The 22,499-nt window shown below is 51.5% G+C and overlaps 1 protein-coding gene across 1 annotated transcript in view; it reads right to left on the bottom strand.

Moving 5' to 3' along the window:
- Window positions 1-228: 228 nt before the first annotated feature.
- The window catches only part of TNFRSF8 (TNF receptor superfamily member 8), a 76,355-nt gene continuing 54,084 nt past the window's right edge, over window positions 229-22,499 (bottom strand). Inside the window, exons 9-15 of the mRNA XM_086344600.1 lie at window positions 22,013-22,106; window positions 21,598-21,743; window positions 19,663-19,764; window positions 19,476-19,529; window positions 12,133-12,158; window positions 7,856-8,039; window positions 229-3,919 (exon numbers count right to left, since the gene is read on the bottom strand). Coding sequence (XP_086200726.1) covers window positions 3,675-3,919; window positions 7,856-8,039; window positions 12,133-12,158; window positions 19,476-19,529; window positions 19,663-19,764; window positions 21,598-21,743; window positions 22,013-22,106 — 851 coding nt within the window. The 3' untranslated portion in view covers window positions 229-3,674. The remainder of the gene's footprint in view (window positions 3,920-7,855; window positions 8,040-12,132; window positions 12,159-19,475; window positions 19,530-19,662; window positions 19,765-21,597; window positions 21,744-22,012; window positions 22,107-22,499) is intronic.

The following is a 22,499-nucleotide window of genomic DNA, read 5'->3' as shown; positions in this document are numbered from 1 at the left end:
TCATGAGAAATGCTGGACTGGAAGAAGCACAAGCTGGAATCAAGATTGCCAGGAGAAATGTCAATAACCTCAGATATGCAGATAACACCACCCTTATGGCAGAAAGTGAAGAGGAACTAAAAAGCTCTTGATGAAACTGAAAGAGGAGAGTGAAAAAGTTGGCTTAAAACTCAACACTCAGAAAACTAAGATCATGGCATCTGGTCCTATCATTTCATGGGAAATAGATGGGGAAACAGTGTCAGACTTTATTTTGGGGGGCTCCAAAATCACCGCAGATGGTGATTGCAGCCATGAAATTAAAAGACGCTTACTCCTTGGAAGGAAAGTTATGACCAACCTAGATAGCATATTGAAAAGCAGAGACATTACTTTGCCAACAAAGGTCCATCTAGTCAAGGCTATGGTTTTTCCAGTAGTCATGTATGGATGTGAGAGTTGGACTGTGAAGAAAGCTGAGCGCCGAAGAATTGATGCTTTTGAACTGTGGAGTTGGAGAAGACTCTTGAGAGTCCCTTGGACTGCAAGGAGATCCAACCAGTCCATCCTAAAGGAGATCAGTCCTGGGTGTTCTTGCAAGATCCAACCAGTCCATTCTAAAGGAGATCAGTCCTGGGTGTTCTTTGGAAGGAATGATGCTAAAGCCGAAACTCCAGTACTTTGGCCACCTCATGCAAAGAGTTGACTCATTGGAAAAGACTCTGATGCTGGGAGGGACTGGTGGCAGGAGGAAAAGGGGATGACAGAGGATGAGGTGGCTGGATGGCATACCGACTCGATGGATGTGAATTTGAGTGAACTCCGGGAGTTGGTGATGGACAGGGAGGTCTGGCGTGCTGCAATTTATGGGGTTGCAAAGAGTCGAACACAACTGAGCAACTGAACTGAACTGAACAAACTCCTCCCCCTGCACTGTGTATCTGTTATTATGCATCAAACCAGACTTCTATCAGCAGGAACACCGGCTCAACCAGTCACGTACTCATAGCATCAACAAGACAATTCATTAAAACACGGCATTTCTTCTTGGTCTTATAAGGGGTCACATGACCCACCACGATGGCACTTAGATCTGGATGATGTAAACCGGTCAATAATATGTCATTTAATGTACAGCCCTCTGTCTCAAAAAAAACTTAAACTGTGTCTTGACTTCTAATGGGTGGAATAGTCCTCAGAGCTTTCTGAGACGCTCTTTCCAGGTTATAATCCTAACATTTGGCTCAAATGAAGTCTTCCAATTCTTTCTTAGACAGATGAATTTTTGTTGACACCAGGGAGGCAGACTGACTTCCTAGCTCTGACTCTAAGCCCAAGGCTTACATTCACTCCTGGTCCTCTCTGGGTTCCCCAAGGCTGGGGCATTCGTGCTGCTACTAAGTGACTCCCTTTCCCAAGCTGGAGTGCTGCTGGGTTCAGCCCAGAGGGAAGAAGGATCGTGGGGAAACCATGCATCTCTCCTACCCAAAGGGAACCTTAGGACTTGAGGGCTTTATTCTGAATATCCTCAAAGGCTGGGCCTTGGACTGACCAGGGAGTGGGTGTTACACAAGGAATAGTCTGCCTCCATCCACAGGGAAAAACCTCCAGCAGTGGGAATGGCTGTCCCAGCAGGCAGGGGGCTCCTTGTCCCCAGAGGCTGACAGCCTAGGTGTCTGGGGGCAGAGAGAAAGGGGGAACCCCTGTCCTGACTGGAGAGAGATCGCTCAGACCCTTCTACTCAGACATACTCAAATCTCAGGGAGAATTTCCTGAGCCTTGTGATTGCTTTCTAAGGGAACTTATGAATTTTTAAAGGATCAAAGTTTTGTGACAGGCCCTCCATCGAGGGAGCCTGTCATTCCATGAAGCATATGTCAATATCCTCAAGTCATAGCTACAGAGCCCTTTGGGGTTGGGGGGTGGGGAGAGTGGCAGGAGGTTGCAGAGCACCCATACTGTCCTTGCAAAGGGCATTTTGGCAGTTGTCCAGCCCATATAAACATCAGGTTCTGATGTAAACTGTCTCTCACAGCGTCCAGCGTCTCTCCAACTTTCCCCAAAACATCTGAGTGGTTTCAGTAACTACCCTTGTGATGCCTGACCCAGCCTCAACTTCCTCCAGAGACTGAGTGGGCTGGTGAGTAAACAGCAGCTTTCCCCGGCCTGCCTTCCAGCGGGTAATTCCAACAGCCTCCAGGCTGCCTGGACTGTGTGTCCTGGGGCCACAGCAGACTTAGCATCTGCCCATACTCCTTTTCCAAGGCCGCTTGTTTGCTGACTTGAGTCTGAGAGCCCCAAGGAGAGCAGGACACCGCAGGCCCAAATCAGGCCACTCGATCTTTACTGTGAAATGCAAAACTCCTGAAGTCCAGGTTGAACCACAAAATGTTCTTTGTTTTCCAGCAGAATGGGAGACCAGGGAACTTTTTGACATCCACAGGAGCACAAACACCCAAATCGCCTTCTGGGCTTCCCAGGTGGCTCAGTGGTAAAGAATCCACCTGCTAAGGCCGGACCTGTAGGAAATGAGGGTTCAGTCCCTGGGTGGGGAAGATCCCCTGGGGGAGGAAATGGCAACCCACTCCAGTAGCCTTGCCCGGAGAATCCCATAGACAGAGGAGCCTGGTGGGGTCGCACCTTGTGGGGTCCATGGGATGGCAAAGACTCGGACACGACTGAGCACAATCACCCAGTCTCACGGGCGCTGAGCAGCTGGAGCCAGAGGCTGGGCCTGGGACCATCAGGATCTATGTACCTGGCAGATCTGGGAAGGATGCATCTTCGTGACCCAGGACAGAGACCATGGTGTCCACAGAGCAGGCGAGAACCCAAGAAGGGCCCACAGTTCCCCTTCTCCATTTAGCAAGGAAGCCGCCTGGGTGAAGCAGAGCAGGCTCTTCTCCAGGCAGCAGCTGGTGGGCAGGGCCTCCATCTGGGCAAGGGCACCATGGCTGCTGAGAATCTTCAGGTGGCTGGGTCCCGGAGGCCTCTTGCTTCGGGAACGGTGACATGCGCTGGGCCCTGGGCCCACTGTGGAGCAGGCTACAGGACACTGACAGACTGGCAAGGCTAGGAGGGCCCCAGTGGCCCAGGCAGGGCTGGAGGCCAGACTGGGGACTCACGTCCGCAGAGTGCAGTGCTGTGGCTGCGGCCTAAACGGGGCAGGCAGACAACACCCCATTTCTTGACTTCCCTTCTGATTCAGGAGAAACAAACAGAGGCATTGGCTCCATGCCCACAGGGCCACTCACAGTAACTAGGGGTGGCTCGCACAGCAGTGAGGCCTGGAGGGCATCACTCCTGAGGCCAGGGTGATGGAGAAAGCGGGGTCTGGGGGGATGTGCCTCGTGGCCTCAGCCTCTGCTTGGGGTGTGTGTTTGACACCCAGGACTCTGGGCATCTTCTTGGCAGCAGCAGAAGGCAAGGGGCCCAGGCCCTCCTGGTCATTCAGATCCAGCCCCTTGTCTGTCTCTGCCGCACAGGCCTGGGCTCCCCAAGGTCCAGGTTGGGAGGCGCTGAGTGGGGATACAAGTATAGAACAGCGGGACCTCCCATATTGACAGGCTGGGCCCACCGCTGGATGCTGGAACCTCAGTTCAAGCCAGACGGGCCTCTGCCACCGGTGTGGTGCCACCAGGGCCACCATGGCCTTCCAGAGGCACCCAGCTGCCCTCTCAGCCCCAGTCCAGCCCTCATTTATCAGAGACAGTCGTGGGCAAGGGGTCCTCCTTCCCTTCCTCCTCCACCGAGAACATAACGTCCCCACAGCTGCCCAGCGGTGGCTCCGTCTCCTGCTCCGGGTAGTGGGAGGCATAGTCCGTCTCCAGCTCCTCCTCGAGCTCGGGCCCGGCTGGCCCCACTGGGCCTTGGCCCTCAGGCACCTCGGCTTTCACGGTCCCCACAATCACGGTGTCGGCTTTCATGATGTAGATGTTCTCTGCAAGGCAAAAGGGTGGGGGAGGTGAGGAGACCAGGGCCCCAGCTGTACAGAAGCCAGGAGGCAGAGGAGGGTCCCTATACCAGCTCTGCCACTCCTGCTGTGTGGCCTCAGGGAGAACGCACAGCCACTCTGATCCACAATAAACCCTGCTGACTTCACAGGTGTCTTGGGGCTTCAAAGGAGATAAAACAGCTAGCAGTTGCCTGCAGAGGGGTTAAGGACTGGAGGTGCTCCTGATTTTCTCGACATTTCTGCAGGGATGGGGCAGGAAAGGAGAGGACAGGGTTAGGAGAGAAAGCAAGAAGTGGGGGGAAATCAGGGAACAACGATGTTGATATCAAGAGCGCCACTGAACACTGGCAGAGCTTAGCCTGCCGCCTTGGATGTTTTCCACACATTAGCTTCCGAATCTTTGCATCACTTCCACAAGATAGATGGCCGATTATTATACGATCCCCATTTACAGATGGAGCTCAGGGATGTTAAATGACCTGCCCAAGGTCACCAGGTAGTCAGTAGAAATCCCCAAAGAAACTCCACCATGCCCAGCTTCCCTTTCAGCACCTATTCACGTGCCTAAAGCAGAAATCTGGGGACTGCGCGGGCGGGAGAAGGGGAAGCGGGCGGCGGCAACATGTCCTGGTTTTCCTGAGATGCTACCAGTTTTCAAAGTTCTGCGTCCCAGGAACCTCTTCAGTCCAGCCTAACCCAGACCACATCCTACAGAAACCTCAACCCTGTTAATAATTGCCAAGAGCCTGAGATCTGGACAGCTTTGCAGGGGCCCGTATATCTTGGTGTTTATTTCTTATTGCTGTGTGCCTGCCTTGCAAACAGGAGAGCTGCCTGTGTGAATTGCATGGATGAATAACCAGCCCAGCCTGTTAGCTGCATTACCCGCGCCCCACCTCCCCCCCGCCCCCCACTGACCTCCTGCTTCCAGGGCTTTGGAGTCTCAGGGGAGCTAAGTAAGCTGCCAGAGAAGCTGGGAAGTAGGGAGCCTGGCTTTCACCCAGATCAGCTAACTGCAAACTCCAGTAGCCCAGCTTCTGATGGCCTTGAGCTCAGGGCAGGGTGCCAGCTCCCAGCCCCTCAGCCCTAGAACTCTCTCTCTGGAGTCTGAATGGGGAAGCTATCAAGAGGGAACTTGAGAGCTAGGGTGGGGTTCAGGATGCCTGCCTTGCTGGGAAACCCAGTTACACCCCTCTGATTCAGGAGCCCCCCAAAGATTCTTGGGGCCCCTGCACCCTCAACCCATTGCATAATCCAGTTTTTCTGTTTTGGTCTTTGATACCTCTAGGAGAGAGAGAAGGTTACAAGAATGAAATAAGCTGTAAGCTGGGAGCCCCCTACCCCCCAAAAGAGAGAGCATGGCCTCAAGTCACACACCGTCCACTAAAGCCTGCAGAACCTGACCAGAAGGGCTGGCAAAAGATAGAAGCCAGTGATAGTGAGGTGAGGGAGAACACAGAAGAAACTAGGCAGGGCCAGAGATGAGAGAGACAGACAGACAGACATAGAGGAGGAGGGGTGTGAATGAAGCGGGGTATGTTTGTCCAGGTAGAAGCAGCCAAAGCTGGGGGGCCAGGCTGTCACCCCCTCACGTTCCCCGGGTCCTGATTCCCTGGGCTCTGTCTACCGACCACCACAGGGCTGCCTGCGGGAGAGGGTCTTCCAGAAGCTGCTTGGATTTCCTGCCCCATTCAGGGCTCCAGCATCCAAAGAAGTTGTGTTGGTTGGGGGTGAGTGGGTGGTGGTGGTGAAGGTGAAAGGACAGGGTTGCCTGTGCCTGGTGCCCAGGGGTAGAGGGGTAACCAGAGTGTGGTCCCCTTGGGACTGGACCAGGGGTTACTCCTCTCAGGAGATGTCAGAAGAACAGAGGGCTCACCATCTCTTGAATGTTCCAGAAAGACCTCCTCCAAGCTTACAGACCAGGCTTATAGACCAGGCTGCCCATGGCCCAGCCCTGCTGGGAGCCTGGTACCTCCCTCTACCCACCCCTGCCAAACACTCCCAGAGCCCCAGCCCTGTGGCTCCAGGCACTGTGCTCAGCAAGGACTCAAACATTCAAACTAGGACTTCTTAGGAAATTTGCAAAAAATGTCTTCAGCAGTATTTCCCAAAATACATCCTTTTCCAATAAAACTTGCTACTGCTGCTGCTAAATCGCTTCAATCTTGTCCAACTCTGTATGACACCATAGACGGCAGCCCACCAGGCTCCCCTGGGATTCTCCAGGCAAGAACACTGGAGTGGGTTGCCATTTCCTTCTCCAATGCATGAAAGTGAAAAGTGAAAGTGAAGTTGCTCAGTTGTGTCCGACCCTCAGCGACCCCATGGACTGCAGCCTTCCAGGCTCCTCCATCCATGGGATTTCCCAGGCAAGAGTACTGGAGTGGGGTGCCATTGCCTTCTCCGAATAAAATTTGCTGAAAGCTGCAATTCCAAAAGTTTCAGTTTGGCGCTAATGGTTCTGCCCTCAGAGTTCCATCCACCAACCCCTGCTACAGAAATATGTAGGATGATCACAAATGCCTCTTCGGAATGATCTCAGTGATGGTTAACTCTCCAGAGAAGACAGAGATGGAGCCCATTAAGACCCTGCCTCTTGGGGAGCTTAAAGCCAGGTGGGGCGGGGAGGAAGCTGCAAACACAGTCATACTGCTGGGAGCTGAGGACACAAGGTGGAGAGGCCTGGGTTCTGGGGGTACCCAGAGGGTGTCTCCTAGACAGGAGAGTAGAGATGGCGGGGAAGTCTTCCTGGAGAGGAGGCAAATACGCAAGGTCCTGGGACATCAGGAATTTATTCAAGACTTCCCCTGGTGGTCCAGCGATTAAGACTCCTCACTTACCCTGCAAAGGGCATGAGTCCGATCCCTGGTGCCCCAAACTGCAGCCTAAGATCTCACAGGCTATGTGGTGCAGCCAAAGAAGAAAAGAATTGACTAGATTCAAGGAGGTGGAGTTGACTATTTCAGGTGAGGAAGAAGCTCCCACGGAGAAGCTCAGATGTGAGAGAGGGCTCCAAAAACTAGAACACTGCCACTGAGAAGGGGGAGCAGACCTGCAGGGTTGGGAGGCAGGCGAGCCTGGTGGGAAGGAGAAGCAGCAGCCTGGAATTCACACTGCAGGGAGCAGGGACTCCCTGGAGGGCTTCAAGCAGGGGTATAATATGGGCAAGTATGCGTTTTGGTAGAAGCGCTCTTGATGTATGGGGGTGAGGGGAGGAGGAGGAAGAAGACTTGAGAGTGGAAGGTTCGCCTTGGCTGGAGGGAGGCTGCAGTTTGGGGCACCAGGGAAATCACTTCATCCTGAACCGATGTTTCTCCAATTGTAAAACGGAGGGACTGACTCGAGCCTCAGAAGGAGAGGTGACCAGCGCACAGTGCCCAAATGTGAACGCATCAGCCAAGAGGCAGCTCTTGGCTGATGTCTCTCCTGACATCTCCCTCCACCCGTCTTAGAGGCCCTGTGCTGGGGGCTGGATGGTGTTTACTTCCCCTCTAATAAGAGCAGGCACCAGGCAGAGGGAGCCCCGCAGCCACCAGGGCAACTTTGCGAGCATCATTTCACAAGTTCCCACAATGACCCCGGGAAGTCAGAAGTATTGACTACTCTTAGTTTGGTGGTGGTGGTTTAGTCGCTAAGTCATATCTGAATGTTGCAACCCCATGGGCTGTATCCCGCCAGGCTCCTCTAGTTTACAGAAATTTAAATTGGGATGAAGAGGCGGAGCAAGCTGTAGATATCCCTGAGAATGGCTTAACTCCTTCATGAAAAGCATCTCCTACTTATAAAAGCCGGTTGGGGAGCCCCTGCCTCTTCCTTGCTGAGCTTTCCATCCCCAGGGTCTCTGGTCCCTCGTTAGGGGCTCAGGGTCCATCTCCCACTGCCCTCTAAGCACTCCAGGACCCCCCAAACAGGCCGACTCACCAATCCTGTTGTTGGTATGCTCCATGGTCCCTCGGGGCTCAGGTAGGTCTGTGGGGGACGGGGGGCTGCTGACTGGGCTGGCCTCCAGCAGCCGCAGGCTCTCCAGGCAGGTCTCCATGGCCGGGCGGCTCAGTAAACCCTGCTCCTCATTGCCTGGGTCTGCCACTGATACACTCTTGGTCAGCTGCAGTGGGCAGAGGAAATGGTGCTGAGGCAGGGTACCCCAACCTCCCCCAGTCTCTGGCTGGGGAATGCATTTCTTCATCTCCATAGACCCCCAGCAAGTCTCCTTCTCTGCTTTAAAGCCACCATGCGCTCACCCTGGGCTTCTCAGCATGGATGACCTGATGTTCCTGCATGTGGGACCCTGTGAAGGCACATCGTTTTTAACTGGCACTAAATAAGGATAGTGGAGCATCGCATACAATGCTTACCGTGTATGTGGCCCTCAACACGTGCTAATCATTAACAACCACTCTGGATGAGTGCATGCTAAGTCGCTTCAGTCATGTCTGACTCTGCGACCCTAAGGACTGTAGCCCGCCAGGCTCTTCTATCCATAGGATTCTCCAGGCAAGAATACTGGAATGAGTTGCCAAGCCCTCCTCCAGGGGATCTTCCTGACCTAGGGATGGAACCCGAGTCTCTTATGTCTCCTGCATTGACAGGTGGTTCTTTACCACTAGTGCCCCCTGGGAAGCCCAACTAGTCTACAAGGCAGTTAATATCTCCCCATTTTACAGATCAGGAAACTGAGGCACAGAAGAGTCAAGTAACTTGCTCAGGGTTAGTTAGTAAGTGTCCGGCCAATACTAGAACCCAGTGTCTCCCTTTGGAATCCATACATGTTTGCTCAGTCTACAAGTGTCAGCTCTAGGCCCACCCCAACTCCCCTGCTCCTGGGACAGCAGTCTTTTATGATCACAGTAATGTACTAAAAACAGATATGTTTCAGGAAAATGTTGGTTTCAGTTTTGACCTTTCCATAAGTGCCAAGGAGAAGTGGTCTCATGAAATGTTCTAACGTAAATACCATTTACCTTCAAGCTTCAAAAGGGAATGAGTTTGAATAATTCCAAAAATACAGTTACATAATCCTTCATATTCTTTTAAAATAGTTTGAAGTTTAAAAGATGGTAGTCTTAAAGAAGTTACTATTTATGCACTGGTCCATGTGGCCAAAATATATTTGATTATCTTTGCTGTTGTTATTGTTCAGTTGCTCAGTTGTATATGACTCTTTGCGACCCCATGGACTGCAGCATGCCAGGCTTCCCTGTCCTTCATCATGTCCCAGAGCTTGCTCAAACTCATGTCTATTGAATCGGTGATGTCATCCAATCATCTCACCCTCTGTTGTCCCCTTCTCCTCCTGCCTTCAATCTTTCCCAGCATCAGGATCTTTGCTAATGAGTCAGCTCTTTGCATTAGGTGGCCAAAGTATTGCAGCTTCAGCATCAGTCCTTCCAATGAATATGCAAGATTGATTTTCTTTAGGATGGACTGGTTTGATCTCCTTGCAGTCCAAGGGACTCTCAAGAGTCTTCTCCAACACCACAGCTCAAAAGCATCAATTCTTTAGTGATTAGCCTTCTTTATGGCCCAACTCTCCCATTCATACATGACTACTGGAAAAACCATAGCTTTGAGTAGAGGGACCTTTGTCAGCAAAGTAATGTCTCTGCTTTTTAATATGCTATCTAGGTTTGTCATAGGCTTCCAAAAAGCAAGCGTCTTTTAATTTCATGGCTGCAGCCACCATCTACAGTGATTCTGGAGCCTAAGAAAATAAAGTCTGTCACTGTTTCCATTGTTTCCCCATCTATTTGCCATGAAGTGATGGGACCGGATGCCATGATCTTAGTTTTCTGAATGTTGAGTTTTAAGTCAACTTTTTCACTCTCCTCTTTCATCTTCATCAAGAGGCTCTTCAGTTTTTCTTCACTTTCTGCCATAAGGGTGGTATCATCTGCATATCTGGGGTTATTGATATTTCTCCCGGCAATCTTGATTTCTGCTTGTGCTTCATCTAGCCCAGCATTTCACATGATGTACTCTGCATATTAAGTAAAATAAGCAGGGTGACAATATACAGCCTTGATGTACTCCTTTCCCAATCTGGAACCAGTCTGTTGTTCCATGTCCGGTTCTAATTGTTGCTTCTTGACCTGCATAACGTTTCTCAAGAGACAAGTAAGGTGGTCTGGTATTCCCATCTTTAAGAATTTTCCAGTTTGTTGTGATCCTCACAGTCAAAGGCTTTGGCATAGTCAATAAAGCAGAAGTAGATGGTTTTCGGGAATTCTCTTGCTTTTTCTATGATCCAATGGATGTTGGCAATTTGATCTCTGGTTTCTCTGCCTTTTCTAAATCCAATGGAAGTTCTTGGTTCACGTACTGTTGAAATCTAGCTTGGAGAATTTTGAGCATTACTTTGTTACCGTGTGAGATGAGTACAATTGTGTGGTAGTTTGAACATTCTTTGGGATTGGAATGAAAATTGACCTTTTCCAATCCTGTGGCCACTGCTGAGTTTTCCAAATTTGCTGGAATATTAAATGGAGCACTTTAACAGCATCATCTTTTAGGATTTGAAACAGCTCAACTGGAATCCCATCACCTCCACTAGCTTTGTTCGTATCTTACAAATCATTAAATACTTTTTTCATGAAACTTCTTGATATCGTAACAGCAGCTTATCTGACTCAAGCATGTTTGACTGTGATCTCTCATGATTTGAAACTGAACCTGTATTGTGGTTCCATCTATTATGTTTAAAAATAGAGAATGGAGGCTTCCCTGGTGATATGGTAAAAAATCCACCTGCCAACGCAGGGGCCACAGGTTCAATCCCTGGTCCGGCAATATTCCCCATGCCACAGAGCAACTAAGTCCAGGCACCACAACTACTTAAGCCTGCGTGCTCTAGAGCCTGTGCTCGGAAACAAGAGAAGCCACTGCAATGAGAAGCCTGTGCACCACAGCTAGAGAGGAGCCCTTGCTCACCACAACTCGAAAAAGCCCATAATAGCAACAAAGACCCAGGGCAGCCAAATAAATAAAACTTAAAAATACTATTTAAAAAAAAGAAAGGAATGGAAGAACTGCTAAGTGTGGGGGGAAGTGGGCAAACCATACACATCTGAGACCTGGCCATACGGTATGTGTCGTCCTGCCCCTCTCAGCTGTGGAAAGCAGGGCCGCTCCTCTCCCCACGCCCCCTCACTGGTCCCTGCGCTGCCCCTGAGAGGCCGGCACAGAGCAGGGCCCAAGCGAAGCCTGGAGAGGACCTGGTGCGCACGGCCCACGCAGGATGCCCGCAGGCTCGGCGGTAACATGTGCAAAGCCCCCAGCCCAGCGCCTGGCACAGCGAGAGCATCATAAAAGGCGGGTGAAGATAGCTTTGCTAGGAGGCAGCTCAGGGTAACAGCCCAGAGCACTGGCTTTGGAGTCACGCACACCAGCCCTCAAATCCCAGCTGATCTATTTTCCAACTGCGGAATCGCCTTTCCTGTCTGGGCCTCTGTTTCCTCTCCTATACAACAGGACAACAGTACCAACCTCAGTGTGTTGCCAGGACAAACGGGAACAACTTGGAGAAAGCCAGAAGCCTAGCTCGCGGGAAGTGCTCCCTGCATGCACATGTGCTCAGTCACGTCTGACTCTTTACGACCCCATGTAGCCCGCCAGGCTCCTCTGTCCATGGGATTCTCCAGGCACGAGTACTAGAGTAGGTTGCCATTTCCTCCTCCAGGGGATCTTCTCGACCCGGGGATCAAACCTGCATCTCTTGCATTGCAGGCGAATTCTTTACCACTCCGCCACCTGGGAGCACCAGGTGCTCCATATATGCTACCTAAAGTTTCAAAAGTTTGTGCTACTGACTTGACATCCCAGCTTTGAGACTCACAGAGGATTGAAGGACAAAGGGGAAAATGAACCCAGCCTTCTCTCAGACCACACCTGGCACCCAAATGGTCAAAATCAGACCTGCTGTCTGGCAGGCCCTTCTGGAAGTCCCCGGTGGGATGAGCCAGGAGCCGAGGCTGCCATGGGGGTGGAGCTGCGCATCCCTGGCCAGGGCCTGGCTGAGGCCCCACCACGCTCAGAGCTCCCTGCGTGGGGCAGCCCCAGCCTGAACTTGCAGGGGAACCTGCATCTGGGCCGTGGGAGGGAAAGGACCCACCCAGTCACTGTCAGAACCAGCAGCTCTGATGGAGGAGGAGTCACATGTAGGGGCACAAAGCTGGGATGGGGGCAAGGGAGAGGCTACTTACTATCGGGTTCCTCCCCGGCTTGGAATCTGCAAGGAGACAAAGAGCAGTCACTTCACCAAGGGGCATCTGGCAGCTGCCTGGCCCTGCCCCACCCCACTGCAGGCAAGTGCCTCCTCCACTGCCCCCAGGGTGGAAGTTGGTCCTTCCTCAGACCTCACTCTGGAGAACAGTGGATGGGTTTCAGGCCCGGGGCACAGGGCCTCACTTCCCAGGGGCAGCCAGAGAACAGGGCAGTCATCTCTCTCCCAGCCACCAAGCCCCTCAGCACACCGGACCCCTCCCCATCCACCCACTCCTACACACGCACAGGAGTGGTTCAAGACCAGTGTGCACCCAGCTGGAGCTGAAGAGGCTCTGGCAGGGTCAGAAGCTGGAGCCGAAGAGGCTCTGGCAGGGTCAGAAGCTGGTCTGTGGCTGTTGCCATCGCCTGGTGGCCTCCAGGGGCAGAAGAGGCCAGAGCCCCCCGGAGCAACATGTGAAACTCAACCCACACAGGAGGACCTCATGGTGATAGAGAGAGGGTGGCAGGTCCTGAGGATCCTTTCTGAGCCCCCGAGTCAGGCATGCCTAAAGCCAGATGGCCACAGAGCCCTTTAGGCTCCGGCCAGCATGAATTCAGCCTTCTATCACGTGTGCCCGAAACAGTCCACGTGACCAGTCTCACTGATCATCACACTTCCGATAGTGCGGGCTCAGGCCACAGTGATCCTCAGGGGACAACCTTCAACTTCTCACCCTAAACTCCACCCTCCTCTCCAACTTTTCTCTCGATTTAAACAGGGCATCAGGTCACGGCCAAGTATATGTTGACCCTTAACCACAACCAGATGTCCAACTGGAAAAGCTAGAGATGGTACCGAGACGTGTCTACACTGGGGTGAGTCAGCTCCCAGGCGCTGAGTCCTCTGGGAGCGCACGGCCCCTTATACTCCCAAGGGGACCACCTACAGGGTCTTAACTTTTGTTGCCTTTAGGTGTGGACATCTGACCAAAGAACTCGCATATAAGGAGGCCAGCCAGCTGAGTCACCTCGGGAACTCTGTCTGACCTCAGCTGCTCTGGGGAACCAGCCTTCTGAAATCCTAGTGGAAATGCACACTGGGGGCCAACCAGCCATGATAAAACAACATGATGGGCAATTTGAACCTGCTGTGTAGACACCAGGTCACTTTGGGGGACAATCTTCCATGTCCATTTTAAATGACCGTCCGCAGGTAAAGTGTCTAAAGGGGAAATGGATCAGAATCATGGTCAAAAGAACACATGTGTAAAATGACACAATGGTTGATTACTGAGTTAACAAACAAATCTGGGAACTGCTATTCCCAGCAAAGCAGTCACCTTAGGAGGCTCGTGGCTCTCTCCCACAAGGTAGCCACTGTCCAGAGCCCGAGCCAGCATTTTGAGAAATGTTGTCCGGCCTGAGGCACATTCTTTTAAATGAAGTCAGAGAAGCCAAATCTTTATCCTTTGAGAGTGATGTCTGAGTTCTGCAAACAGCCAACTGTCATTTGGCAGAGAGTCATTGAGGGGAGAAAATATGTGACAAAGTAAAAAGACAGAATAAACAAAATTGGTAAGACACAGTCCTGGAGAGGATGTGGGTAAACAGGAACACAGCTGCTCATGCCCTGTGAACTGGTTCCCTCTTTCTCATTTCTCAAGAACCATCTGGCAGTGAAAACTTCACACACTTTGACTTAGTAATCCCTCTTTGGGGACACACCCTCAGGAAATAACTTGAAGGAAAGTAACCAGGCTGTGCACAGCAGTGGAGCCTATAATAAGCAAAAAAACTGAAAACGAGCCAGATGCCAAACAAAGAAGCAGCTTAGTGGTCCTGCATCGGAGGCCTGCCGAGCCGCACAACCCCAGCACAGTCCTTCACCTCTCCCGGTCTTAGTTCTCTCGTTTGGAAAAGGGGCAAGATCATGCCCCTTCAGAGGGTTTTTATGAAGATTAAATGAGACCTCAGAAGAGAAGGTGCCCAGGAAGCAATCATGTCGAGAGCATATTCTCTCTTTCTTACGTTTTTGAGTTTCTGTAGGCTTTATTGGGATAAGTTAACAAAAATCAAGATTCCATCAACCATCATTTCTTAATGTATAAACTCAGCAGAGACTCTGGTCCATATATGAAAGCGTGAAAATATTAGTCGCTCAGTCATGTCCGACTCTTTGTGACTATACAGCCCAGTCCACCAGGCTCCTCTGTCCATGGAATTCTGCAGGCAAGAATATGGAGTGGGTAGACATTCCCGTCTCCAGGGGATCTTCCCGACCCAGGGATGGAACCCAGGTCTCCCGCATTGCAGGCAGGTTCTTTACCATCTTAGCCCCCTGGTCCGTATATGTGCACATACAAAACATAACACATTTTAACATAAACGGAGTCCCACTAGAACATTTTGCCAGTTAACAGAAAGCCAATTTTCCCTTTCCCCAAATGTCTTCAAAATTGAGGCCCCACTGTTTACTTCACAGTGGAACTAGTCACTTGTGGCTAGGGACACTGGAGTTCTATCCTGTCTACTAAACCAAAAAATAATTGTTTTCAAATTTTAATTTGAGAGCACATACTCTTGATACGTTGTGATGAAAATGGCACTGAACTCATATGGTTTTCCTCCTCCAAATCCTTGACTTCAATCTAATCAGGACAAAAACACTAGACCAATTCCAACAGAGGATCATCCTATAACTTAACTGACCAGCACTCCTCAAAACTGCCGCGGTCACCAAAAGCTAGGGAGGCCAGAAACTGTCAGAGGCCAAGGGAGCCTAAGGCACAAAGGCAAAGCAGTGTCCTGGGCGGGATCCTGGAGCAGCAGAAGCATGCTAGCAGAGTCAAGCAGATCTGAGCAGAGTATGGGCTGCAGAGAACAGCAGTGTATCGGTATTGCTTTTATTGTGACAAACGTACTGCAGTAGAATAAGATGTTTATAATAGAGGAAATTGGGTGTGGGCTATATTTCCACTAACTTCTCAAATTTTCTGTAAGTCTAAAACTTTTCTTTAAAATGAAGTCTGTTTAGATTTTTTAAATTACAACATTAAAAAGGGAAGGAGACAAACAAAAAGGAAGGTGGCTAAAATGCTCCCTAGCACCAGGGGAGCCCCGGGATATTCCCGTGGCTTGACACTCCATCACACCGAAAAGAAAACCAGATTTCACTACTGTCTCTCAGAAACCAGCATAAAATAATGTCAAGGTGAAAAGGCAGAATCCAGATGGTATCAACCTCGGCCTATAGCCGTGTTACAACCTGCCTGTGTTCTTTAATAAAGACCTAGAACGAACGGTGCCAAGTGCAGAGGTCAGATTTCGTAAGGGCTTTTTCCCTCAAAAATTTTGCTTCAGTTCCCTGTCTTCATTCACTGGCAATCTTGCTTTTTTGGAATAAGCGCAATCTTCTCACAAATGTGTCCAGCGTCCCAGGACACAAATCCAAGGACAAACTGGGCATCGGCGGCCCCCTCCATCCCCATAGATAAGTGCTTGGCTTCCCAGAGCTGCTCTGAGGGCTGCTCAAGCCAAGCACATGGGTTCTGACGAGTTATCCATCCTTTCCATCCCTGTTGCTCTCTGCTGTCAGTTCCATCCCCTGTCTGGCCTGGGGTTCTGGCTGCTATGGGAAGTGGAACAGACCCAAGGAAGGAGTTTGGCAACAGGCAGCCTTAGATTCCAGTCCAGGAAGGGGCAGGGAATTATTACAAGCTAAGCTGGGAACATGGTAATGGAGTGCTCCAGGGAACTCCCTGGCGGTCCAGTGGTTGGGACTCAGCACTCTGACTGCCAAGGGCTGGGGTTTGATCTTTGGTCAGAGAACTAAGATCCCACAGACCGCATGGCCCAGCCAAAAAAAAAAGGAAAAGAAAAATTTTTTTTCCTTCAATTGAAAAATTAAAAAAAAAAAACAAAAACACAGATTTTAAAAAGAGATGAGCCCCAAACACAGAAAGATGGAATCAAAAAGACACAGGAGCCAGCTTGAAGGGGCCCTCACTGGCCTCACCCGGGACAATTTGAACATCAAATTAAGTAACAACGACAGCAGACTAAGAAAGGAATCACACATCCAGACAGACAAACATACAGAAACAGAGGAAAGGCTGATGATGCACTGGTTATTCACAGAGCCTCAAAGTACCTCCCCTCCCCTTAGCGATGACCACAGAGGAAATAGGACTGCATGGTGGAGAAGGCTGGCAGACACCCGCTCATCCAGGGCTTGTGGTGAACATGCAGGGGAAGGGACAAAGGGAAACCTGGCGGGAGTGAGGATGGGGCAGATACCTCACTCCAGAGTCAGGCAAACCTGGGCTGAGGGGCAGCCACAGAATCACTGGTGCAGTCTTCCAAAATGGCAAGGTCATGACCAGGAGGGAGAAACTCAGACTAGAGGGGACAAAGACACGGTGGCCAAATGCAACAGGAGAGGCTGGACTGCATTCAAGGTATTATTATCAATGTTCGAAGAAACCAGACTGGGGTCTGAGACCTAGCTGGTGGAGATACAGCAAAGCGAATTCTCTGATGTTGATGATTTCCCTGCGGCTGTATGAAATACACACTCAGGTATTCAGGGGTAAAAACACATGAAGTCAGTAACTTACTCTCAAATAGTTCAGGAAAAATACGTTCACCGTACCTTTCTGTTTGTTTGAAGTTGTTTCAAAACAAAGCAATGTTTCCAACTTAAAACTGCCTGAAGTAACAGATAAAGTAATGATGACAGTGTCTTTTTAAATGAAGGGTTAAGAGACTTTCAGCCAGTGTTTTTCAACCAGTAGAGACGTTTCCCCTCCAGGGCACAGGTGGCAGTACCTGGAGACACTGCTGGCTGTCACAGATGGAGGTGCTGCTAGTATCTGGTGGGTCTACAGACCAGGACTGCCTGGCATCCTGTAACACACAGGACAATCCCCACAGCAAAGGAAGATCCCGGGCAGGTGTCAACAGTGCCAGGGTACCCTTTAAGCAAAAATCTAGCCAGCACCACCAACAAAATCCTGGTCGGTCGTACTGCTCATTAACCAAGTGGCCTTAGACAAGCTTCTTCATCTTCCCGTGCCTCAGCTTTCTCATCTGAGAAATGGGTATAACAGGCCTCTGGGAGGAATAAGATGAGAACACATGTGTACTTATGGAGATGCCTGCCCCTGAGGACACACGCCACCAAGTCAGATCCACCTGCTAAATCCACAAGTCTGGATCACTGCTAACCACACCTGGGCTCCCTGAGCCCTGGAGTTCTGAGACCAGGGGGACTGAGGCCAGATTATTCCCACTCTGCTTGAGCTGGTCAGAAAGCTTGGGAGGGCCACTTGCCGGACCCAGCACAGGGCCACTAGGAAGTGCAGGGCGGATACACAAAGGAACGGACAAGTGCAGAAAGACTCCTGCACCCCTCCAGCTCCCACTGCACCCACCCTGCTCAGTCCACCCACATTTTGCATCCTTCGTCACCTCCTTCCCTGGGAACCAGACCCCCAAGGACCCATCGGAAGCCAGCGCGCCAGAAATGGCACCAAACAGGGTGGACACCACTGAGCCCCAGGCTCAGTTCCTGGTAAGTCTGACTTTTTAAGAGAAGGTGCTTTTTGTCTTTTCTCTCTTTCTCTCTTTTTTTTTTTTGTATGTGTGTGACAAAACTGCTATCATGGAGGTTTGAAGAAAAAAATAAACTGACAGCAATGGAAACTCTAATACTAGAAAAATGTCAAGAAAGCAAACGCAGGTTTCAATGAGACACTGAGCCTGACAGCTCATGGAAAAAGGCTTGAAACTGTCAAAACACAAAAAGCCCCCTTGCGAAGAGAACACAAGCACCTGCTTGTGAAACTCACCAAACCCAAAACACGCCTCACACACTGTGTTCAGGGGCCCAAGTCAGAAGCCAGGCTAGGGCAAAGCTTTCCGTGGGGTCTGGGGACGTGGGGGGCGAGGAGGTCTGAGTTGACCGCTGGGTGTCAGGCTGGGCACTGGGTGGTGGACAGCCCATGGCGGGGGGTGGGGTGGGGAGGAAGAGGGTAAAGGACTGAGACCTCTGCCAATGAGGCCTGCCGGCTCCAGGACCAGTTCCTGAGTCTGGCTATGGCAACTACAGACAGCGTGGCCCTGGGTCTCATCTCTTCATTACGAAATGAAGAGCATCACCCATTTCCCGTGGGGCTTCTGGGTCTGTGAGACCGTCATAGGACACTGCCTTGAAACCAGAAAGGAAGCTCAAACCGTTTGTGTTTGCTCCTTCCCCTGTGGTCAGGGCCCATACACAGCAGGTGCTCAATCAATGCTTGTGGCATGTTGAAGAGGACCTTGTCCTGCCTTGAAAGATGTAACCCAGGGGAGAAGAGATACTTGGCACACGATGGCTGGCGTCGCCCCTCCAGCCCCCTGCCAGGTGAGAGCTGAGTCTGCTGCCTGGAATGGGTGGGGCATGGAAGGCTGCCTAGAAGAGGTGGTCTGGAGGCTGGCCAGGGATCAGAGAGAAGAGTTCAGATCAACCGAGAACTCAGGAAGGCCTGGACTCCTGGTGAGAAAAAAGGCCCCAGACACAGGGGAGCTGTCAGCAAACAGCAGCCACAATCTGCGAATGCTGACTGCGCGCAGGCTCTGCACACAGCGCTCAACAGGCCCCGCCACAATGGACCCACACACCCACTCTCTGAATTAGACCCCACCTCCCAGGCAGTGCTAAAGAACCCAGCTGCCAATGCAGGAGATAGAAGAGACATGGGTTCAATCCCTGGGTCAGGAAGACCTCCTGGAGGGAGGGTATGGCAATCCACTCCAGCATTCTTTTCTGGAGAAGCCCATGGACAGAGGAGCCTGGCAGTTCATAGGATCACAAAGAGTCGGACACGACTGAGTGACTTGGTACAGATGAGGAAACTGAGACACAGAGGAATTAAGTGATTCACCCAGTCATGTAGCTCATAGTGCAGAATCAGACTCTAGCCCTGTTAGCCTGCTCCCTCTACCCCAACCCCTACACCCTGGGCACCAGCAGGAGGGAAAGGGCGGGGGAAATGACAAGGAGGCTGGGAAGGAGGGACAGAGAAAAGAGAGGAAGGGAAGGCCTCTCCTGAGGGCACGGCCAAGGAGAGAACGAAGGACAAGGTGAGTTTTTGAAGCTTTGGGCCCAGACCACATCCGACGCTGAAGGGAACATGTCACAGTTTCCACCCACATTATATTCCCATCACATACGAGGTTGCACAGAAAGGAGGAACAGCTTGTGGGAACCCCACACACAGAGGGAGCCCCAAGGGAGTTCTGGCCCCCCATGCAGAGCTGCGGTGTAGCCACGCACAGCGCTTTTGGACCCCTGGACACTCACCCACAGGCTCCAGCGTGGGCCGGAAGGTCTGGACTGGGTAGCACAGATGCAGCTCTGAAATGACAGCAGCAGGAGGACTGGGGTGCCAGCCTTAGAGGGTATCAGCGGGCAGGACGGGAAAAGGACCCAGGCCAGGCTAGCACAGGGCCCCCTGCCCTCCCAGGGCCCCAAGGATACAGGCACTTACTCTGTCCAATCCACTTCCTGCAGGCCCTCCGGTGGCACAGGACGAAGGAGCTGAAGCTGACGACTACCACCAGCATCAGAATCACCCAGAAGAGCACAGGTCCTGGAACACAGAGGTGCCCTGCCTTCGCACCCTGACATCCTGGCAGGGAGCCAGGGGCCCTACAGCAACCACACAGCACAGCCCTCACCCCAGCCTGCTTCCTCCTTCTGGACACAGACTCCACTGTTGCTGACAGGACCTGGTCCTTTCCCAAGCCAGAAGAGAAACCCAGATCCTATCTGTAGCTATCTGGTCCAGCCCTCACCCACCTGTCCTTTCTTGTCTGGCTCTGGGAAGCCCATGGGGGAGCTAAAGAGTTGAAGAATGCACAAACCCTTGCTAGTGGGGGAGAAATGGAGAGTCAAGGAGGCAGAATGAAGAGGGAATTGAGGTCCAGTAGGATGACATCAGGGGACTGGGGAGGAAGGCGTGTGTGAGGCCCAGTCCCAGGCGGCTGGCAGGCAGAGCAACCGAGAGGGTGAAGTTAGGAGTCTGGCACAACTCCCAGCCCCTCCTCTAGACTGGAAACTCCACGAGGGCAGGCACATCTACTCCGCACATAAGCACGCTCAGCAAGTGCTCCTTGAATGAGGAGTCAACAGCCCTATGCCATGGGCACCATGACCATCTCCATTTTACAATGGAGGGAAGCTGATGTTTGCAAAGATTAACAGGCCCAAGGTCACCCAGAGGGTTGGAATCATAGCTCAGGCCAGGCCAGCGCAACTCCAGAGCCCACGCTGTTAACCACTATCTGGATGTATTTCATTATCTCTTAGTACTTGCCTCTTTTTTTTTTTGCCCCTTTGTCACTTATGAAAATCAACATATAGTTATTATTTTTTAAAATCCATGTTTAGGTGCTAAAAAAGTAGCATGTACCCAATAGCTTCCCTGGTGGCTCGGTGGTAAAGAATCCACCTGCCAATGCAGGAGACACTGATTCTGTCCCTGGGTCAGGGAAGATCCTTTGGAGAAGGAAATGGCTACCCACTCCAGGATCCTTGCCCGCTAAGAATGACTTAGCGAACGAACAGTAACAACACGTACGAGATAAGTGCTTCTCAGACGTTCCTGTGCCTATGAATCTCCGGGGGACCATGTTAAAATGCAGAGTCTGATTCAGTTGGCTGGGGGAGACTTGTAATTTATTTTTCTAACAAGTTGCTAAACTGCCAAATCCAGGACCTCGCGGAGGGCTGCTGGCTGAGAACTACCGCCGCCTAGTGTCCAACACTAGAACTGCAAGTCCTTAAAATCGCATGCCGGGAGCCGGTAATGCCCCTGTATATCACTCTCTGCTTACTGCCCTTTGCGGTATACGCTGTTACAACGTTAAAAGGTGAGTAAGCTGAAGCTCAAAGGAAGTAAGAAACTAGTCAAGATCATGAGGTAGTGGTGGTTTAGTCACTCAATCGTGTCCGACTCTTGTGGCCCCATGGACTGTATGTAGCCCGCCAGGCTCTTCTGTCCATGGAATTTTCCAGGCAAGAATACTGGAGTGGGTTGCCATTTCCTTTTCCAGGGCATCTTCCTGACCCAAGGATTGAACCTGCATCTCCTGCACTGCAGGCGGATTCTTTACCACTGAGCCACCAGGGAAGCCCAGTCAAGGTCATGGGATTAGTCGCCAAATATTTCATGAGTAGCAATTACGGGCCGTGGAGAAGAAGCTGAGAATAAAATCCCTGCTCAGAAGAATCAAGGAATAATCTGTAGCAAGTGACAGAGCCACAGCTCCAGATCAAGAAGCCAAAGACCTGGGGTCAACTTTGTTCCCAGGACTTCCCAAGCCCCACCTCCCCCCACCAAGTGATGCTGTTGCCCAGTGAGAAGCCTCCCTCCTTGTGGTCCCCAGGGAGGAAGGCCCTGCTTCATGGGGGTGATCATTACCTGAAACCAGAGCCGGCTTTCCCGTGGAGGAGAAGGAGATGGGAGCACTGGTTGAGCCTGGGGTGTCCTCCCAGGCGTGGGTGACACCCCCTCCATGCTCCTTACCAGTCAAGGAGTCAGCCAGGGAGACCAAGGAGGGGGTGGGGCTGCAGAGAGAGAGGCCAGAGGTAAGATGGATGGCTGAGATGGAAACAGAGGTCTGAGACCCCAGCTCCTCTGCCAACAGTGTCTGCCAGGCACTTCGAGGGCAGGGCCTGGGTTTCTAGGCCTTCTGGCCTTCCACGGTGCCAGCACAGACATAGACTCACATTCTCCAAAATGACCTGCGGGCGTGGCCTAAAGGTCCAGCCCAAGCCCCACTGCCATCCCTAGCCGGCTGCCCCCACCCCCAGGCCCAAGGGGCCCAAGGAGTCACCTGGCAGGCGCCTCACGGTCCTCCGGGCTGGTGCTGCAGTCAGGAGGGCTCCCTGGTGGAAGTGGCTCATAGGTGGTGCCTGTCTCAGCCATACCTGCAGGGAGTGGGTTAGAAACAGTGGCAAGGATGGTTACCAAAGGGAAAAGCGGGGAGGGAGGGATAAACTGGGAAATGGGATTAACAGATATACACACTATTATATATAAAAGAGATAAATAATAGGGACCTACTGTACAGCAAGGAGCTATATTTAATATCTTGTAAATCAACCATACTTCAAGTTTTTAAATTAAATTAAAAAAAAAAAAATCAGTGCCAAAGAGCCTGACGCATCAGGACTGGTGACTTCCAGGGAGGCAGCACCGTGGGGCCGGAAGGACACGGCAGCCGGGCAGACCCAAGTCTGTGTCCTGGCTGTCTCCTTGCTTCCTCCCTCTCTGCTCCCTTCCCTCCAAGCAACAACTCTTTACTGAGCACCTGCTGCGTG

This window comes from Bos grunniens, chromosome 16, assembly GCF_055505025.1.
Source record: "Bos grunniens cultivar Pamir isolate PY7600 chromosome 16, Bosgru_T2T1.0, whole genome shotgun sequence".
In the NCBI taxonomy this organism is placed as follows: Eukaryota; Metazoa; Chordata; class Mammalia; order Artiodactyla; family Bovidae; genus Bos; species Bos grunniens.
Note: the sequence above shows the minus strand (reverse complement) of the source record. Positions and strands in the feature narration are given on the sequence as shown.